Genomic DNA, 21,431 nt, shown 5'->3' on the forward strand with positions numbered 1-21,431 from the left:
TAATATTAAATTTTTATTATATTTTATAAAACTAATTATTATCTTTTCTATCTAAATTTAATAGGGTCAATTTGATTTTTAATATTATTTATAATTTAATTCTAATGTCTATAAAATAATGATAAAAAATATATTTAACTATATATATATATATATATATATTTTTATTTTATTTTTACGAATATATTCTTAACAGGATTTTTGAGTTACATTCGTAATAGTGTTTTTGTTTCCTAACAAACTTTGGATCTAATTAATTTTTTTAATGATAACTGGCTATCACATACGCAAGCTTTTTTTTACTGACTGGCATGGGATGATTTTTAAAATCACTGAAAAAGTAATTAACTATTAATATCTCCAGAAAAATAAAGCATTAAATTCAAAATTCTTTACAGCCGTCCAATAATTCAGAAAAAGAAAAAAGAAACTATACTAAATGTATTGTCTAATTACAGTAAATTTAACATAATCTTATGGCAAAAGCTCCAAAACAATTAGAATTATTTTTTTATATTAATATTTTGATTAACTTTTATCTTCATTATATTAAATAAAAAAGTGATGTATAGATTAATATTTTATATTTTAGTATATAGTAAAATTGTATATATATTATATTATTTATTAATTTAATGTATTAATAGAAATATTAAGTAGGCTAAATAAGAAAAGAGATATTTTATCAATGACAGTCACAAGGTTTGTCCACAGGGACACGGTGAGTGAGTACAATCATGCAAAGTATCACACATGAAAAGTTGAAAGGGTATCAAGATTACCCCACGTAGACCCTACAAGTATCACGAACCGTCCGTACACACAAAGGTGAGGTTGAACAAACGCTCGCTCCTTCACCTACCTTTCACTCCACACTCTACTCTTGTACCCGTTAGTCCGGTGGAGAAACAGCAAATCTTTTGGGTCCACAATTTTACTTGGTTTCCATCATCAGGCAATTTTGTATGTTTCATTCATGAAATTGACACTCTCTTCCTAGTCAGCTTTCGGCTCCCCTCTCTCTCTCTGTCACTCTCTATGCATTTCTTTTTTGAATCTTTACATAAGCTGGTTTTGATGTACTCTGGTCTTAGATTGGTACGTTTTGTCTTTCAGTGTTAATAAGAATTCAAGAATGTTTATGGTGTTCTTGTTAGAAGATCATGATTCATGCATGAATAATATAACCCTTGTGCTTGTTGTAAATGATTGGATCTTTGAGGATTTCTTTTTTGGTTTCTTCTATTGTAGCTCGCTCGTTGAATCAAAGAGTGTGTAAATGAATACAATTATAGTCAAATTCATTTTCTTCTTAAATGTTTAATAATCTGATGACCAAATTCCATGATTTCCTGTTGTATTAATGTCGAAAATTTTGAATAATGCTAACTAGAGTTGGATCCTGAATCTTACCTTTTTGTTTTATTAGATGAAAAGTGTGAATGAATCTTGTTTACCCAATTTCCAGGTTATTATATATAGCAGTGAAAAAAGAATCAGAGTTTAGGAGCTTGGAGATAATGTCAGGACTCACAATTGATGCGTCTCAGAATGGGAATGTAAAGAATGTTGATAATCGTAGTACTAGTAGTAGTGGTGTCGTGGGTGGCGTTGAAATTGAAGAACTGGATTTCTCAAAGTTGTTAGACAGACCAAGGCCTTTGAATATAGAGAGGGACAGGCAGAGATCTTTTGATGAAAGGTCTTTGAGTGAATTGGCAATTGGGGTCTCTCCTCGCCTTTCTGCTAGAGGGGATAACAGTGCTTTTCGAGGCTTTGATCATATAGAATCTGTTTATTCCCCTGGTAGAAGGTCAGGTTATAATACCCCTAGATCAAACCCTGAGTTTGAGACCCATCCCACTGTGGCTGAAGCTTGGGATGCTTTGAGGCGCTCTTTGGTTCATTTTCGTGGTCAGCCAGTTGGGACTATTGCAGCACTGGATAATTCAGAGGAGAAACTCAACTATGATCAGGTAAACATCCCATTAATTTTTGTTACCCAGCTGTTCTCTTACATTATGGTCATGTTACGCTACTTAATTGCAGGTAGGAATAGCATGCCTCTTTCAACTCTGGCCCAAGTCATTAAAAGAATGAGTTAGGAAAAACTAGTTATTAGCAATATGTAGTTCATTTCTTTGTACTTATTTATATTCATTCATATGGTTCATATTGGAAAGGAGTGTATCAATACTTCGTAGAACTCTGATTCTATGAAACACTTTTTCTAGGATTTTCTGCTCCTGAATCTTGATACTGTCTATATTTATTGCCAGATGTTACCAGAACAACATGAGAACGAAAAATCATTTAAATGCTCGGAATGGGGTCATATAGGCAGTGAGGCCAGAAATGGGATCCTTTGAAGCCTTTCACCTGATGTGTTAGGAGTTTTGTCTTGCAGACAGATACTTACTGTTCTGCTGCCTTGTAATAAGTTATCTGTGTTTATAATGTACTGATTCTTATTAATTTTAAAACAAATGTTTTATCTACTCTCTTCCCTTCTCCATTTATCTCTCTGAGATTGTAACATTGATAATTTTTTTTTTCTCTCATTTATTTGTGAGTGGCATTTTGGAGGTCCATTGGCATTGAAGTTGTAATATTAATTTATTTGGTTTATTTGCTTAGGTGTTTGTGAGAGACTTTGTCCCAAGTGGATTGGCGTTTCTGATGAATGGAGAACCTGAAATAGTCAAGAATTTCATTTTGAAGACTCTTCGCCTTCAGTCATGGGAGAAAAAAATTGACAGATTCCAGCTTGGAGAAGGAGTTATGCCTGCCAGTTTTAAAGTACTCCATGATCCAGTCAGGAACAATGAGACATTAATTGCAGATTTTGGTGAGAGTGCAATAGGAAGAGTTGCTCCTGTCGACTCTGGATTTTGGTGGATTATATTGCTCCGAGCATACACCAAGTCAACAGGCGATACCTCATTGGCTGAACTGCCAGAATGTCAAAAGGGTATGCGCCTAATTTTGAGTTTATGCCTTTCAGAGGGGTTTGACACGTTTCCAACTCTCCTTTGTGCTGATGGATGCTGCATGATTGATCGTAGAATGGTGAGTTTCAGCTGCTATGTTAATTCTGCATTACTAGAGAAAGTAGAACAAAACATATGAAATATGAGTGCTTCATTGGTGTATTTATTGGATTTACTGCTGGCAACCGTCATGATAATATAAAATGCATTTCTGAACTTTTTACTAATATGTAGTTAGTGGGCAAGGCAAGGCAAGTTGCATTTCAGCAATAATCAGCTTAAGGATTTCATGAAATTTGGAAATGATGTATGAACCTATAAAGAAATTTGGAAGAGCATCTTTTCTTTTGGATCTCGTGCTCTTTAATTATTTTCTTGATGGCATCTTTAATTCTTCTTCACATAAAGCCAAAGGGAGGGACTTACTGTTAATCTTACTGGTTTGGCTTGGGTTGCAGGTCCTGTAGCTATGTAAAATAAAATTTGTGCTTGGTTATTATAATGATATTGTCTAGTTGGACTTACAGCACTACCATACCGGTATGACTTTAACTAAAGCCAAAAGTAAGAAATGATTGATATACTGATGAGTATGAATATGGCTTTGGTGAGTCCAATTAGACATGAAATCAGTATTTGAAAAATTGTTCAATTGTGCTTGACTAACTTTCTGGCCCTTTGGATCAGTGATCACTACGATATAAAGTTCATTGCTATTCTTAACTCTTCTGTTACCTTTTAATTCAAGTTTCTTATCTTTTATTATTAATCTTATTAGGGTGTGTATGGGTATCCCATTGAAATTCAAGCTCTATTCTTCATGGCTTTAAGATGTGCTATGCTCTTACTGAAGCAAGATGAAGAAGGGGAAGAGTTTGTAGAGCGAATTGTCAAACGTCTTCATGCCTTGAGCTTTCACATGAGGAGTTACTTTTGGATTGACTTGAAGCAGCTTAATGATATTTATCGCTATAAAACAGAGGAATACTCTCATACTGCAGTTAACAAGTTTAATGTAATACCTGATTCTCTTCCAGAATGGATTTTTGATTTTATGCCAGTTCGTGGTGGCTACTTTATTGGGAATGTTAGTCCTGCAAAAATGGACTTCCGCTGGTTTTGCTTAGGAAATTGCATCGCAATTCTTTCATCTTTGGCAACCCCTGAACAATCTATGGCAATCATGGATCTTATAGAATCGCGGTGGGAGGAGTTGGTTGGAGAAATGCCACTTAAAGTATGCTATCCGGCCATAGAGAGCCATGAATGGCGGATTATAACTGGCTGTGACCCTAAGAACACCAGATGGAGTTACCACAATGGAGGTTCCTGGCCAGGTACGCTTTTAAATTTCATTTTCCCTTAGAACAGAAAAAGAAAAGAAAACGAAGCTGTAAGTATAACAACTATTGTTGAAAAATGCTAATATGGTTATCCTTTATATAGGCGCATGGAAATTGCTAATTGTTTCTGTTTGTTTTCTTGGGCTTTAGCTTTAAATTAAGAGAGTGGCTTATATTCTTCTTCTGTTGCTACTACAAACTTATTACTTTATTCAAATTACTTGCTCATTGACTTTAATATTTTAAGCCATGATCTGTATAAAACTCCATAAACCAATCACGATACTCCAAATTACATTTGTATTCATTTTAATCCTCAACATTCCTGCTGTTATAAGGATATAGTTTGCTTCTTGCAATTGGTGCAGTGCTTTTATGGCTTCTCACAGCTGCATGTATCAAGACTGGACGGCCACAAATAGCAAGGCGTGCAATTGAACTTGCCGAAACCAGATTGCTGAAAGACAACTGGCCTGAATATTATGATGGGAAGCTTGGCCGATTCATTGGAAAGCAAGCCCGGAAATTTCAGACCTGGTCCATCGCAGGTTACTTGGTAGCAAAAATGATGCTGGAAGATCCCTCCCATTTGGGTATGGTGGCACTTGAGGAAGACAAACAAATGAAGCCCCTCATAAGAAGATCAAATTCATGGACTTTCTGATCACTGCAACTGATCTAGAATCAAATATGTCAGTCAATCTCCCTGTCTAATTTAGATGCTAATCTTGTCTTTTGGGTAGGAGGACTAGAATGTAGCTTCCTACACAGTTCAAGTCCCAGTGCATAAATTGTTAGTATCATTCAACACTGATTCTGTCTTTTTCTTTCTGTTCATTTTTTTGTTTGTTTTGTTTTTGGTTCAATGATAGAGCAGTGCCATCTGTTTCTTCCTTTAATTTTTAAATTCTTCATGCTTATTGTTGGCTTCTACTTGCTTTCTTTAGTCCTTTTTTGGCTTATAATACAAGGAAAAAATCTTGCAAGGTTATCAGTTTTTCTTACAAAATCATCCTTTAAAGTTGTATGCATTCTAACAGGTATGTGATTTTCATGTGAAAGCTTGCATGGAGGAGAGTCAATTTATGATGCTCCATTTGCTGGTAAGGCTTTCCACAAAATGGATGGAGATTACTTCTTATGATTTAATAGTTGTCAATTATAAGCAGAAAAAAGAAAATTAAATTTGTAATTTACATAGTCATGATTTACTATTATCATCAATAACAAAATAATAAAATTAAATCTTCTCTACTCTATTTATTGGTTTATTTGTGCTCATTTTATTTGAAATTGTAGTTTGATTTTGGCTCCTCATATTGTAGTTTCCATAATCTTGTCGCAATGTGTTGTTGAGACTCTCGAGAATATTAAATAAAAATGTGAATTTCTACAATCTCAGAGAATATTAAATAAAAATGTGGATCTCAAAAAGAAAAGATATGTCAAATTTGTAAAAAGTATAAGTAGTTATTATTGTATTTGTCTTTTATACCTACAAAAAAATGTAAAAGAATAGTTTAGTAAATTCCACAAAATTCTCTTCTTCATCATCTTTTATTGATTTATCTTTTTTCATTACTTCTAATATGTAATGTGATATTTTCATTATCTCTTTTTCATAATAAGTAAATTTTTATATTCTTTTATTCCCATTTTCCAGCTCCACCATTTTCTAGCACGTCTCAATGAGTTATGGTTTATAAAGGCATCGGCCGAGTTGAGCAAAATGGGCGGGTTATTGACTCATTAATTCAAAATTTGAATCGATTGACTTTAATTGAGTTTATTTCGGTTGTAACATCACGACCCATGATGGTTTTCTCACAGCCTGAGAGAAGTGTCAAGCTTGAGGGCATGAAGCTTTTGTATAATATCATTGCTTGTGAGGATTTCCTCACGCCCTTAAGAAAGTGCCAAGGCTGAAAGTTGGAGCTACATGAATTCGTCACGCCCAATGAGGATTTTCTCACACCATATGATATGTGTAGCATCGGCAGATGTAAGGCGTTCTCCTCCCTCACGATCTGTGAGATATTATTGCGCCCCATTATATATGGCTTTTCTTTTAATCACTCTTCTCTCTCCCTACTTTCCTTACCCACCGCCACTCACATTCACACCCAAAGGACAATTCCACCACCAATTGAGCCACTAAATCACTCAATATTGTTACCAAAACCCTATCCTTTTTTAGTTTTGGAATAATTATTGAACTCCGTGTTATTTTCTTATGTTTGAGTAAGAAAAAAATAATCTCAAATCACTTTTAACGGGGTAACTGGGTGTTATCACTTAAATATAGAAATTTGATTAGTCATAGACATAATAACACTTGGAGGTTCGAATGTAAGTGAGCAATAATGAAATGGAGATTCAAAGTATTATTTATTCTAATGCAAATCAGTATATTTGACTACATATTTCACAGCAAAATAGTTCTTAATACAACTCATATGAGCATGAGAAAAGACTTGTACTTTGGGATAATCATAGTCATAAAAATATATATGTGTATTATAAAATTATATATTTTACAGGTCCAATCGTCTTCTTTATAAAATCATATTTTATGTTAAGATATCGCAATGTTGTAAAAGTGAGATGTTAACTATGAAAATTAATTATCAAAATACAACTGATTATGAAAATACAAAAAATCTAAAGTTATCACAACAAAGAACAAATTTTACTATAGCCCAAGAGGAGCTTTTTTTGTTTTCTTATAAAGAAGTGGATACAAAAGGGTAGAAATTTCAAAAAAAATATAAAATAAGAGAACTCAATTAATTGACATTTAAAAAATTCAATAAAAGAATTTGATCTTTAATATAACCAGATATAAAAGAATATATAACACAGTAACAACAATCACATCTAGATTCAAAAATAAAACTTCTCCAAAAATTTCTCTTTTAGTCATTTTGTCAAACACATATAATGCATGATTCTTAATTACATTTTGTTTACTAAAATAATAAATTTACTCATATACGTAATGATTATTGGCTTAATACATTTTTAAAAAATGGATTTCCATGTATAATTTTTTTCTGAAATTAAATTATATCAGGTTGAATGAAATGGACGGCTCCTGAAGTCATTTACAAACTCAGTTTAAATCGTCTAATTTTGACTGCATTCATCTCAATTTTAATGCATTAAAAGAAGCTAATCAGTGACAACATGTGATATTAAATGGTAGTGTGGTAGGCGTCAGGTGGCTATAGTAATATAATGATAAATTAAAAGTTAAAGTTGTTATCAAAATCAGAGAAAAACAATTATTGTTGTCCTTTATGTTGAGATTTTGGAATTGATATAAAATTGTTGAGGCGGTGATAACAAACAAGTTTGATGGCAATAACAGTGATGTATGTGTTTGGTTATGTTGACAAATGGTTGTAGTAACTATGGAATGTGAGCTTGTTTTAATCTTCTGTTTTAGTTCTTTTTTTTTTTTTTTTTCTATTTTTAATTTTTGCTCTCACTATTTAAATATCAAAGAAATTAAATCTTGAATATTTCAAAGAGAGCAATAAAAGAAGAAAGGTGAAGAATCCATGAATGAAATAAAACACATATCAAGATTTGAAATTTATTTTCATAAAGAGTTTCATAAATGGTTGTTGCAATATTAATTTTTTTTTAAAAATCATAATAATTATAAAAAAAAAAAAAAAAGAAATCAAGGGAATAGACAATCAATTTAGTTAAAGTGGAGTGAGGAGAAAAATCAAAGAGAAAGTTCATACTTAAATTTCAGCGAGAGTTGTATATATCTTCAACGTCTATAGTATCTAGAATATGTGTTGAGGAAAATTGAAGAAAATGTTGTCAGTTGATCAAGTAATTATTTAGTGACATTCAATGTTAAATAACTTTTAAGATTGAAAGATGAACTTAAAATACAAAGTGATAAAGAGTGAAAAAATTTAAAATTAATGTGAATTAATGTTTAAAGAATAACAATGAATTTTAGAAATTTAAAATGTACTATATATAGATAATATGATATACTATAATACAATATGTATGGATAGAAATCCGTGCAAGATACCTCAATAAGTAGAGGACAATAGAATAGATGCTGAGATCTCTCCTAGTATTATAATAAATTGAAGTTCACTAATCATGTAGTACATTTAATTGCATGTATTGAACATTGAACAACAAATATAATATATGAAGTGGTAATATGTAACTAGAAGAACAAATCCTCCTTCACCAACTCATATAATAATATCTCAATGTTGGACTCTATACTGAAAATAAAATAAAAATATCTCATAACAGTTGATTTAATATCTTACTATAATAAATAGTATACAAATATTGCTACTAAACAAGTAAATATCTGCTTATTTCTCCAACTTTTGTTGTAGACGGACAACTTTTTGCCTTTTCAACTAAAATATTGGTACTATGAGAGTCCATGTGTGATACATTTGTTTTATTTACCCATATCTTATCGTCTTCCTACTTGAACGTCTTTAACTTAAATAAATTAACAAATTACAAGTATTCATATTTAGACAACAAATTATGACTACCAATGCCCTGATAAAATAATCCATGTTATTTTTCATATTTTAAAGAATAAATAATAATAAATTTTCACAAACGAGAAAACACACAGAAACAACATCACAAAGAGATAATAAGCACTTCCATGAAGATACTAACCTAATTGGGTGAAAGCTCCAGCCCTATAACCACCTAGTTAATGGTTCTTCAGTACCACCTAGCACAATAGAGATATTTCAATCTCAAATTTTGTACCAACTTACATTAAAAATAAAATAAGATAAGAATCTAATTTTCACTCAAGTTACTATCAACTATCTAGTAATATAAAGTTATAAGTAGTCCATGAAAGAAAGCTAAAATAGAATTGATCTCCTAATATACTTTAAAATGTTTCACAAATAAAACAGAATTGAAACAGTTTAAAGTATATTAATTGTAAAATCTAGTATTAAATCTTTTGAATATCAGTAGCAATAGCAATAACACATATCGTAATAATAATATAGTCTTAGGTAGTGGAGAAAAGTGAGGAACTTAGTTGGTTTGGAAAAGTCTAATTGTTGTATTGCCAAATTTTGAAAATAGACAAATATAAAGTTACTACAGAGCTTAGTGGGGTTTGCTAAGCTTGGAAGCTCAAACAAATTATATGTCCTATTATTTTTGAAAAATTTACTCTTTTTTGAATTCGCTTGTAGGAATATATAGTATTTTCTTACACAATAAGAGTTTTTACCTTTTGGGTTGATAATCTTTTATTTATTTTCAAATTTAATTTATAAAATTAGCAATAATCACTAGTTTCATCTTCAATACTAAATAATGACAAAAAAAAAACTAAAAACTCTTTCAAGAACAATAAATGACCAGGATGAACCCTTTTTGTTTCTCATAAAGAAGTAGACACCAAAAGGTCTAAATCACTATTAAAAAAATATAAAACAAAAGAACTAAGTAGCTGAAATTTGAAAAACCCAACTAAAAAATTGATCTTTCAACACGACGACACATAAGAGTATATAATATATTGACAATAATCATATCTAGATTTAAAAGTTAAAACTTCTCCAAAAATTTCTCTCTTAGTCATTTTACCAAATACATATAATGCGTATTTAGTTATGTTGTCTACCAAAATAATAGCTCTACTCATATACTTCAATGATCATTGCTCAATACATCTCTAAAAGATGGGTTCTTGCATAATTTTTTTGAGAGGTAATACTTGAGAACAAACACCATACCTAAATATATTGCTAGAAATGGAAACCTTTTGCTTCAGTTGGTCGCTCACGGAGGAGACTTCACTGTCGCTTGAGATAGAGTAAGAAAAAATCTAGAATGCGCTAATGACACTTTACTATCGCCGCTCCTTTACTACAGCTTTAGAAGAGTTGGCAGAGGATTTTTGTATAAAGAGAAGGTTGCAATGGATGTGGGAAAGAAGTTTGCAGATGAATAGTTTCAAATGAGCTTCTTCTTCCAGAATAAAGAAATGTCTTCAAACTTTAAGTTTTACTATATTTCTCGAAGTACTTAAATGCCCTTTATGTAAAATACTTCTAAATATACTTTTAGATACATCAAGATATAATTATTATCTATATTACATATATAGAACAACCTACTATTTAACTTTTAGGATATATGTAATATAATATGGTTCGTGACATCTCTCCTTTTTATTTTATTCATTTAAGCGGGATGAATAAAATATGAGTAACCATTTTTTACATATAATTTGAAATTTGATATAAATCGCCTTAGATTAATTATTGTCTAAAAGGAATATTTTTCTTTTCTAAGCTTGGTCTTGTAAGACAGTCTAGTTAGAATGACAATGCTAGTGGAGAGACCGACACTGCCACTCCGATGTTTTAATCTGTGAAAGGTATAAAGAGAAAATATAAGAAAGCTAAAATTACAGGATTTAGGATTTTTCTAGGGTTTTATCTTGTAATATTACTTTTTACATATGGAGAGGTAGGTGGTATATTCCTGCATATGCCTCTTGATTGATTAGTTCCTTCCTGCTTTTCTATCGGTTCTCCATCTATCCTAGCGTCTCTCTACTAGTTATAAAGTCTGAGAGGCGTCTATACTAGCCACCTGTCTCTTTTCCTTTAGTTTGTTTGCCAAGTCGGGTCGAGGGACAATCTAATGTTATTAACGACTCCTTCCTTGATTTGTGCTGCAGTCAACACGTGTCCCCATGTGGGACCCTTTAGTCTCTAGTGTCCTCACTTGGTCTCCTTTATAGAGACCAGTTTGATAATTAGGGAGCTTATGATGATAATTTTCTATGGTGACCTATTATGAGTGATAAACTAAATTTAAATTGAAAATTCAATTTTGATGTTATTCCTTTTGGAATTTAATATAAACCAACTTAGATTGATTGTAATCGAATTTGAAATTAAGAACGATTTAATCTTAGTTCTTTTTTGTAAGTATCTAACTCAAATTAAATCGGTTTTCTATTGAAGTCAATTATTATTTTAAAGAAATATGAATAGAATTAATAGGTGGATAAGTTGGGCCCGACAACTTTAGATACCTATTCAAATTAGTTTCATCCTTTTCTTTTACAATTGGTATTGAATTATGAATATGAATCAAAATTTCATGATATAGTTTCAATTGTGGTCTAATTTTAAACATAACTTAGACTATTTTTAACTATAAATTTAATAAGAGCTTTCTTTCATAAAGGACACAAAAATATAAAATAACTATAAAAATATCCTTAAAAATTATTAACAAAAATATCCAAAAATGGAATTTTATTTACAAAAATACCTTAAACCGAAATTTTATTTACAAACATACCTGATTTAGTTTCTTCAGATGAAAAGGTTGTTGAAGAAAATTTAGACTATCTATAATTCTAAATTTTATATCTCTAAGAAGAAATTGATACCAAATTAGAAACATAACCAAAACTTTATTTAATTGAGAATATTACAAGAACAGTTTCAATTGACAGCACATAAGAATAATTCAACACACTTAAATTCAAATATTAGTTAGTCTATTATAACAATCTTGTATTTATCTTATTCCTATATATATGTAGTCACTCTCTGTAACAAATATACAGTACAATACAAAATACCATTTCTCCATTATTTACATGGTATCAGAGCATCATGGCACAAAACAATCAAATAGCAATCTAAAACCCTCAAATATCTTCTCCATCGGCTCACCATTCTTTTTCTATCAAACTTAGCAACAAAACTACCTAGCATGGAAAACCCAATTTTTACCTATCTTAAACTACCAAAATCTCATGGGATATGTTGATGGCACAACTCCCTCACCACCAAAAACTGTGAATAATAATGATGATCCTCCTACTGCTATTCTGAATCCGGCATATCAAGCATGGTTTCAACGTGACCAAATGTTGCTTTTCTAGTTATTATCCTCTCTATCCGAAGAGGTATTTCTGTACATTATTGGCCTTGAATCCTCTCAAGCCGTTTGGATGGCACTTGCCAATTCCTTCAGAGCTATCTCCCAGAATAAGCAATTACAGCTCAACATTGAGCTTCAAGAGTTACGCAAAAATGATTTATCCATTAGTCAGTACCTTCAATGAGCCAAGTCTCTAGTTGATGAACTCGCCGCTGCTGGTCGCCCAATGAGTTCAGCTAAGTTTAATGAAATTATTTACCGAAATATCGGCACCGAGTATCACAATATCATCACTGCTTTGAATCTTCATCCTGAACTAGTAAGTTTTAATGAGCTTCATAGTCATTTACTTGCTCATGAGATTCTTTTGAATAGCTGTCATGATCAACCTGTTGCAAACCATACCTATCGGCAAAATGCTCCTTCATATTTTGCTCCCAGCCATGGTCAGTCCTTCCATGCCAATCAGAATTTTGTTCCTCGACAATCATGGCCAAATAGACGTCTGGGTAATTAATATCGCAGCTCTTGTCAAATTTGCAGTCTCAATAATCATCAAGCTAACAAATGCTATCACTACACCAATCTACTTTCGCAACAACCTCAGGCTAACATTGCTTATCATCAGAATTCTGCCTCCCATTCCTGGCCTTGGGTAGTTGACACTGGCGCCAATGCTCATCTTACTCATGATTTATCTAGCCTTCAAATTTCTCAACCTTATCTTGGAAGTGATCAGTTAATTGTCGGTAACGGGCAAGGTTTGAATATCTCTTCTATTGGTACATCTTACATATCTTCTCCTTCAAAAGCATTTATTTTGCCCCATACATATCATGTCCCTTCTACTTCCAAACCATTGCTTTCAGTTTCTCAATTTTGTGCTGACAATAAATGTTATTTCGAATTTTGGCCCTCTTTCTTTCTTATGAAGGACTAGAAAATAAAGCAACAACTTCTCAAGGGTATGAACAATGACGGATTGTATGTGTTACCTCTAGCTAAACGACCGGAGGCCAATATTTCTGAAACTGTTCCCTTTTCTGTGTGGCATTCTCACTTTGGTCATCCACAACGCCGCACTGTAACTACTATAATTTTAGAAAATAATTTGTCCAGTGATCCTCAATCACAGTTTCAAAAGTATTCATCTTGTTTCCAAGGAAAATTAGTCAAAATTCCTCTTGCTCTACTTGAGCATAAAAGTACAAAACCTTTTGATATTGTGCATTCGGATGTGTGGGGACCTTCTCCCATTTTGTCAAACTTAGGTTTTCATTATTTTATCTTTTTCATTGATAACTATACTCATTTTACATGGGTATATTTCTTAAGAAATAAAAGTGATGTTTACAATATCTTTCTCAATTTTGAAGCTCTTATTAAGAATCAATTCTCTACAACAATCAAAGCATTTCATTCTGATTGGGGTGGCGAATATCAAAAGTTGAATAAATATTTTCAGCCTCATGGTATTGTTCATCACTCTTTTAGCTTATAGTTCTACTTTGTTTAAATTTTGGGCATACGTATTTGATACAGCTATGACCTTAATTAATTATTTACCATCTACTGTTCTTCATGGACACTCTCCATTTTTTCGGTTATATCATACTAAACCACAATTTGAATTTCTCAAAATTTTTGGTTGCTCAATTTTTTCGTTGTTACATCCTTATAATCAAAATAAATTTAATTATAGGACTAAACAATGTGTATATCTCGATCCCTCACCTACTTATCATGGTCATCGGTGTCTTGATATTCATTCTAATCGGATTTATATTACTTAATTTATTGAAACCGGATTTCCGTTTAAAAGTTCAGATTTTTCTGAAAATCCTACTGTTCCACTAGCTGTTAATCCTTGGTTGCAACTACAAGGTTCTGGTCTATCTCATTTGATTTCTACAGGTAATGATGGTTTATTTAAATCTCCTACTTTATCTCACAATCATGTTTCCTCATCTTTATCTCCAACAAATTCTTCACAGAGTCCTATCCATGCAAATCACCAACTTACCATATCATCACCCAATTCAAACTCAAATACTCCAACTCCTGTCGTATCCTCTTCCACTTTTATCCCACATTCAACTTCCAGTCAACCAACAAACTCTTCCACAGAATCTTCCCCAACAGATTTAAATTTAAATCAACATTATCCTGGCTTAAATCTTGTTGTAGATCTCACATCTTCTCCTACAAATCCTTCAACTGAATTAGTTCCCTCAAATCAATCTCAAATACCCACATCTTCTAACCTTAGTCGTACCCATGCCATGGAACTTAGACCTACTACCATGACATCACGTGAAGTACATCTCACAACTAAGTCCACACCTCTTTCTCCTGCCTTAACTGAACCCTCTTCCTATACACAGGCCAGCAAATTTTCTGAATGGAATGAAGCAACGTCTCAAGAAATAAATGCTTTGCTCATCAACAGAACATGGAAGCTTGTTCCTAGACCATCACACACCAATGTTGTCGGCAATAAGTGGGTCTTTGGCATTAAAAGAAATTCTGATGGTTCTATATCTCGTTACAAAGCTCGGCTTGTCGCAAAAGGATACACTCAGCAGTCTGGGATTGACTACAATGAAACATTTAGCCCTGTTGTTAAACCTACAACTATTCGGACTCTTATTGCTCTTGCAACAATGCACAAATGACCACTCAAACAAATGGATATTTCTAATGCTTTTCTCCATGGCAATTTATAAGATCAAGTTTTAATGGAACAACTAAAGAGATATATTGACAGAGATCGGTCGAATTATGTTTGTCTTCTTGAAAGGTCTCTCTATGGCTTAAAGCAGGCTCCTCATGAATGGTTTCATAGGCTGAGTTCATTCTTGCTTTCATTCGGATTCTCCACTTCGAAAGCCGACTCCTCATTGTTTATTTTTTAACAAGGTACAGACAAGATTTTTCTTCTTGTTTACATAGATGATATAATTCTCACAGGTACATCTCTCTTACTTGTTGATGAATTCATATGCCGGCTTCAAACTGAATTTCCAGTTAGGGATGTTGGACCATTGTCATATTTTCTTGGTATTGAGGTTATAACTTCTTCTATGGGTACTTCTTTAACCTAGAGAAAATATATTAATGATTTGTTATACAAGCATGGAATGCAGGATTCCAAAGGTTGTCTCACTCCAATGGCATCATTTCCGCCACTTACTGATACAAGACATCCATTTTTATTAATATATATATATGGACCTTTGGTCTTATTTTTTTTACATTCACAATATCATTCAAGGTTAAGAGATATGGATATTTATAATAACCCATACTGATACAAGCCATCTATTTTTATCAACATACATATTTTACATCCAAACATTTTATTTACTAAATTAGGCATGTACTTAAATTATATATGGTTTTAATTTATGAGCTAATTTTGATTCTTAACACTCCCCTTTAATGTTAGCTCTCATCTTCTTAACAGTGGCAAGTTGATTATGAATCTTTTCAAACTTGCCAGTACTTGAACTCTATGTGAACAAATTAGAAACTTGATCATTTGTATTGATCGGTCTCATTTCAATATCCTCTTGCAAAACCTTTTCTCTGATAAAGTGATAGTGCACTTCAACATGCTTAGTTCTAACATGAAAGACCAGATTCTTTGCTAAACGAATTGCCGATTAATTGTCACAACATAATGGAACTATATAATATACTATTTGATGTAGATCATTCAACAGTTGTAACAACCATGTACTTTCTTGAGTTGCCATTATTGCTACTCAATATTTAGACTCAGTGGTTGATAATGACACTATCGGATGTCTCTTGCTACACCAAAAAAATTTTCCACAACCAAACTTGAACACATACCTAGTTGTTGATCTCCTGCATAGTCAGCATGATAATAATTGACTAACTTGCAATCTTCATCCTTTTCGTACAAAAGACCATAGTCAATTGTACTCTTCACATATTTAAATATTTGTCGAATTGCATCCAAAATGAGGTTTTTTTGAATTTTGCATGTACAGACTCATCACATCAACTGCATAAGAAATTACAGGTCGAGTCAAGGTTGAGTAGATTAGACTAAGACTATCTACTAATTTTCGGTTGATTGTTGGATTCTTCAAATCTTTCCCTTCATGTGCACATTTGGAATTTGAAAAATTTCTGCTTAATCATCACTAGTTAGGATCAAATTATCCACATATACTAGTACGATTGCTAATTTTCCTCCAACGACTTTGGCAAACAAACTAAAATATGCAAGTGTTACTCAGTAACCATTTTGTGTTAGAAATTCAACAATTTTACCATATGTGCTTATTTCAGCCCATAAAGTGCTTTCTGCAACTTACACATATTTAGGACGATCTTGACTCTAAAAATCCTTTGGTTGAATCATGTAGATCTTTCGATCTAACTCTCTATAAAGAAAAACATTCCTCACATCCATTTGCCACAATTTCCAATCTTTATTGGCTGAAGGTGCAAGTAAAACTCGCACAATTGTAAGTTTTGCTACTAAACTAAATGTTTCATCATAGTCTAGTCCATATTATTGAGAAAAACCACGAGCTACCAATCGTGCTTCGTATCTTTCAATTGAGTCATATGCATGATGCTTTATGTTGTAAACCCATTTATAGAATATAAGTTTCACATCTCTTAGTCTTGGCATCAGATCCCAAGTTTGGTTTTGCTCAAGTGCTTCAATATTTTCTTTCATTGTTGTCATCCATTCAAAACTTTGTGAGGCTTCTTCAAACTTCGCAGGTTCTATGATACTTATTTCTTTTACTATAACTGCATTAGCATATTTGGCATTTAGTCTTCATGTTCTTGTTAACCTTCAAAGTTGAGAGTGCAGAGGTGAATCTTCTATTTCACTAGGCTCGCATTCTCCTATTGGTTGTTGATAAACACTAGTTTGCTAAGGATTTTGAGTCACTATTTGCTTGATGTTATTATCATTTGAACCCTCTAACTCATCTGAACTTGGTTGAAGTTAAGTAATATGCTCCCCCATCTTTTGTTACAAACTGTCTTCAAATTCTCTCGAGTTAGGTAACACCTTTTTCCTTGAGGACCACTAAGAAGATGCTTCATCAAACACCAAATTTCATAAAGTGTAGCATCTATCACTTGTTGGATCATAACATTTTCATCTCTTTCTCTAACTATCATATCCTACAAAGATACATCTAATAGCTTTCTTATCAAATTGTTTTGCAAATGATTAAGAATAAATATGTAACATACATAACCAAATACTCGAAAGTAACTAACTATAGGTTTCATGTTTCACAGTTTCTCAAAGGGTGAAACAAATTCTAACCTGTATTGAGGAAGTTTGTTGATCACAACGGCTGCAGTCCTCATTGCCTCACCCCAAAACCTTCATAGTACATTCTTTGCATGTAACATACTATGACAAATTTCTACAAGATGTCTATTCTTTCTTTTAGCTACATCATTTTATTGTGTTGTATTGGCACAAGTGCATTGATGACATATTTGGCATTCTTTTAGAAATTAAGAGAATAATTTGAACTATATTCTCCTTTATTATTTGTGCATAAGCAACGAATCTTCTTTTCCACTTCTCATTCAATCATCTCTCTGAACTCTTTAAACTTTGAGAATGTATCAGGTTTTTCTTTCATAAAGAAAACCTACATATACCTGGAGAAGTCATTAATGAAAGTCACCATGTACTGCATACCACCAATTAACGGTTGTGTAACTAGTCTAAACACATCAGAATGAACTAACTTTAACGGTTATGTTGCTTTAAATTTTGATTCCATGTATGGTAGATGGTGTGCTTTACCATATTGGCATCTTGCCCATATTGTGTCTGTTCGCACATCAAGATGAGGTAGCCCCTTCAAAATCAACTTCTTTACCATCATATTTAGCTTGGAACAACTAATATGACCTAATCGCATATGCTATAGATCTATTGTCTCATTTCTTCTTGCCTTGTCCACATATGCAGACTCTACTAATAACACGTAGATTGATTGCCGATTTTCTAAGATTTTGATGTCCCGATACACCTTCACATCTCGGGGCCGAACTTTACATAATTACCTAATGATGTTAATTGAGCTACAAGTAATACATTTTTCTTCATTCTTAGGACACAATAAACATCTTGAAATGGCACTTGGTTGGATTATGTCAAAAGTAACTGTAGTCTTACTAATATGAGTTGTCGGTAATCTTGAGTTATCAGCTCTCACCACCACACGACTTCTCTTATACTCAGACAAGTTTTACAACATATGTTGATCACCTATCATATGTTTTGAGCAGCATGAATCTTTTATGATGTTGTTGCCATGAGAACTAAGTCTTCTTCCTCTATAGCGAAAAACACTTCGGCATCCCAACCATCTTCGTTTTCCTTAAAAGTAGAAGTAACGATATTATTTTCAACATGTTTCTTCTTGGACCAATAGCCTTTTGCCATGTGACTAATTGTCTTGCAGTTGTAACACTTGCCATCAATTTTTTACTATTATCGTAATTTTTCGAAGCTCCCCATCACTTTTTTTTCTTGGTAGTACTTTTTCTCACCATTCTTTTTAGATCCACCATTAGTGTGCTGCTTGTCATTGCTTTTGTTGGTGTAGAGCGCTTCCTCTTTACTTTTCAACAAAACTCTTCCTATTTACTTGGCCATAGCTTCTTGACCAGTAAGCAAATTTTCAAACTCAACAAGCATTGATTGTGTCAGCCATCCTTATATAGTGGCAACAAACCCTCGGTATTCGTGTTTCAAACTATGGATAATTAATCTCTTTATCCTGGCATCACCAATAGATACTATTAGATTTAAAATAGAAATTTCATGACATATATCAATTTCATCTTATGGAAATATTGGGCAATCTTCATGTCACTTTACGCCATCGATATCAACTCATTCTCGAGAATTTGCAGTCTTGTATTACTCTCCTTTGAAAAGAGTGCAACTAAGGTGTCTTATGCTTCTTTTGGTGTTTTAGCATCGCATATGTGCTCCAACAGTTCTTCTTCAATTGTGATATTTAAAGCAGATATTGTTCTACCTGTTATATTTTCCACTTTCGCAAGACACCATTGGCATCTTCTGCTGTTGGTTGTGTAACTTCACCACCATCGAAAATCTCCCAAATGTTCTAACCTTGTAGGTAAGCCTCCATACATGTTACCCTAATGGTGTAATTTGTATTATTGAGCTTCTTGATTCCTCCAACTACTTGAAGATCACCTATTATGCCGACAAGACCCCTACTATATGAAACAAGCTTGTTTTTACAAATCTTACATAATGGCTCTAATACCAATTGTTGAAGAAAATTTAGAATATAAATAATTCTAAATTTTATATCTCTAAGAAAAAATTCACACAAAATTAGAGACGCACACAAATTTTATTTAATTGAGAATATTACAATAACACTTTCAATAACAAGTTTACAAACTTATTCTTTTACATTCTCGATATTATTTAAGCTTAAGAGATATAAGTATTTAGAATAACTCATACTGATACAAGTCATCCATTTTTACCAACATATATATATTTCATCCACACATTTTATTTACTAAATTAGGCATGTATTTAAATTAGATTTAGTTTTATTTTATGAGCTAATATTGATTCTTAACAAAGGTATATGTTGGATATACTTGGAAGAAATTGTGTATATGTTCAGTAAAGTTTTGATAAATAATGAATCTAAAACACATTAATTTTTGTGAAATATTATTATTACATTTTATTTGATCTTGTGATATTACTGATGCATAAATAAAAAAATAAATAAATCTAAAAGATAATTTTCTGATTTAAAGTTTTGGAGATGTTTTGATAATATAATATCTGAAAAATGAAATAAATTGGTACAAAGTGAAAAAAAGGTATATATGTTGAGTATATATTAAAGAATAAAAACATATATGTTTGGTATACTTTTGACATAAACTAAATAAAGTATATATTAATTTTTAATTATATTTATGTTTAAATTCTAATGATATGAAATATCAATTACTTTTAATATTAAAATTTAATTGAATAATCTGATCAATATTTATAATATTTGCAAGTATATTAAAAAGCTAAAAAAATGTGAAACATTATAAAATAAACATAAATAATAGAAAAAGGTATATATTTAACCAAAAATAATATATATTAAGTTTATGTTAGGTATTTCAACCTTTTTTAAATGAAATAAAATGCAAACTCAACAAAAGTTGTACAACAAAAGATATACCTTTACCAAATAATGGTATATTTTGGATATCTGTAATTTTTTTAAAATGAAACAGATTCAACTCAGAAAATGTTTAACAACAAACAATATATGTTTACTAAACTATGGTAAGTATCAGAAACTAATTTAAAAAAAAAAATAGAAAAGATTAAGAATTGGTACTTCTGAAAACAACAGTAGGTAATTTAAAAAAATAAAAAAATAAAAGATATTTTTTGTAATTATCTTTTAAAAAATAGATAAATAGTAAAATCTTCTCTTTAATAAACTCTTATTAATCTAGGTAAATAACGCGCAAACATATTTAGCTTTAAAATAGCCTGACTTATAATAAAATTACATATATATACATATAAAATTCTTTCTAACTTTCGACCAAAATAAGCTATAAAAATATATGTTATGAAATGATTTTGATTTTTAATTAAAGAAACATAATGCCTCTTGTAAAGTTTATAAGGAACTAAATATAATATCTTTAACAAGTAACAAAAATGCAAGACATTTTTTTAAATATAGAAATAAGAGAAATGCTTTAAGTATGTTGGAGGTTAGGGGAAAAAATTGTCCAATTTAAAAGGAAACAAATTATTGATTAATTTTTAATATTGTAGGCAGGCATCACAAGTAAGCATACCACTTTACTTGTATCCAAATTCTTTTCCTTTTTTTTTTTGTTAAAAATTCTGTTTTTGTCATAATTAAATTAGTAACCACAATTACTTATTAAAACTCTTTTTTAAAAACTTCTTCCAAATATTTTTTAGTATTATTCGTCATGCACACGCAAGTTATGCGAATAAATTATTATTATAAAAATTATAATATAATTTTTTTAATAAATTAGTATATAATATAATATAATACTAAATAATAGATAATCA

General features: G+C 31.5%; 1 protein-coding gene and 1 long non-coding RNA gene across 8 annotated transcripts; one reads left to right on the plus strand and one right to left on the minus strand.

The window, feature by feature from the left end:
- The first annotated feature begins 710 nt into the window (after positions 1 to 710).
- On the plus strand, positions 711 to 5,592 carry LOC8285150 (probable alkaline/neutral invertase B). 7 transcript variants are annotated; one of them, XR_007217081.1, is made up of 6 exons: positions 837 to 1,098; positions 1,469 to 1,976; positions 2,638 to 3,069; positions 3,769 to 4,327; positions 4,702 to 5,126; positions 5,374 to 5,592. XR_007217081.1 is itself a non-coding variant. In XM_048378273.1 (6 exons), exons 2-5 carry the CDS (start codon positions 1,521 to 1,523, stop codon positions 4,995 to 4,997), a joined length of 1,743 nt encoding a protein of 580 aa, XP_048234230.1. In that variant the 5' UTR covers positions 837 to 1,098; positions 1,469 to 1,520; the 3' UTR covers positions 4,998 to 5,025; positions 5,374 to 5,592. The 7 variants fall into 7 exon arrangements, 5 of the variants coding, with proteins under 5 accessions (XP_025014907.2, XP_048234229.1, XP_048234230.1 ...); XR_007217082.1 differs by having other exon boundaries at positions 5,396 to 5,592; XM_048378273.1 differs by having other exon boundaries at positions 4,702 to 5,025.
- A 2,942-nt stretch (positions 5,593 to 8,534) lies between these two features.
- LOC112536409 lies at positions 8,535 to 10,531 on the minus strand. Its single transcript, XR_003080438.2, has 2 exons — positions 10,108 to 10,531; positions 8,535 to 9,077 (listed from the first exon to the last, which is right to left on the minus strand). It is a non-coding gene; the product is annotated as an uncharacterized LOC112536409 (long non-coding RNA).
- Between the last annotated feature and the right edge of the window lie 10,900 nt (positions 10,532 to 21,431).

Source organism: Ricinus communis, chromosome 8 (assembly GCF_019578655.1).
Source record: "Ricinus communis isolate WT05 ecotype wild-type chromosome 8, ASM1957865v1, whole genome shotgun sequence".
In the NCBI taxonomy this organism is placed as follows: domain Eukaryota; kingdom Viridiplantae; phylum Streptophyta; class Magnoliopsida; order Malpighiales; family Euphorbiaceae; genus Ricinus; species Ricinus communis.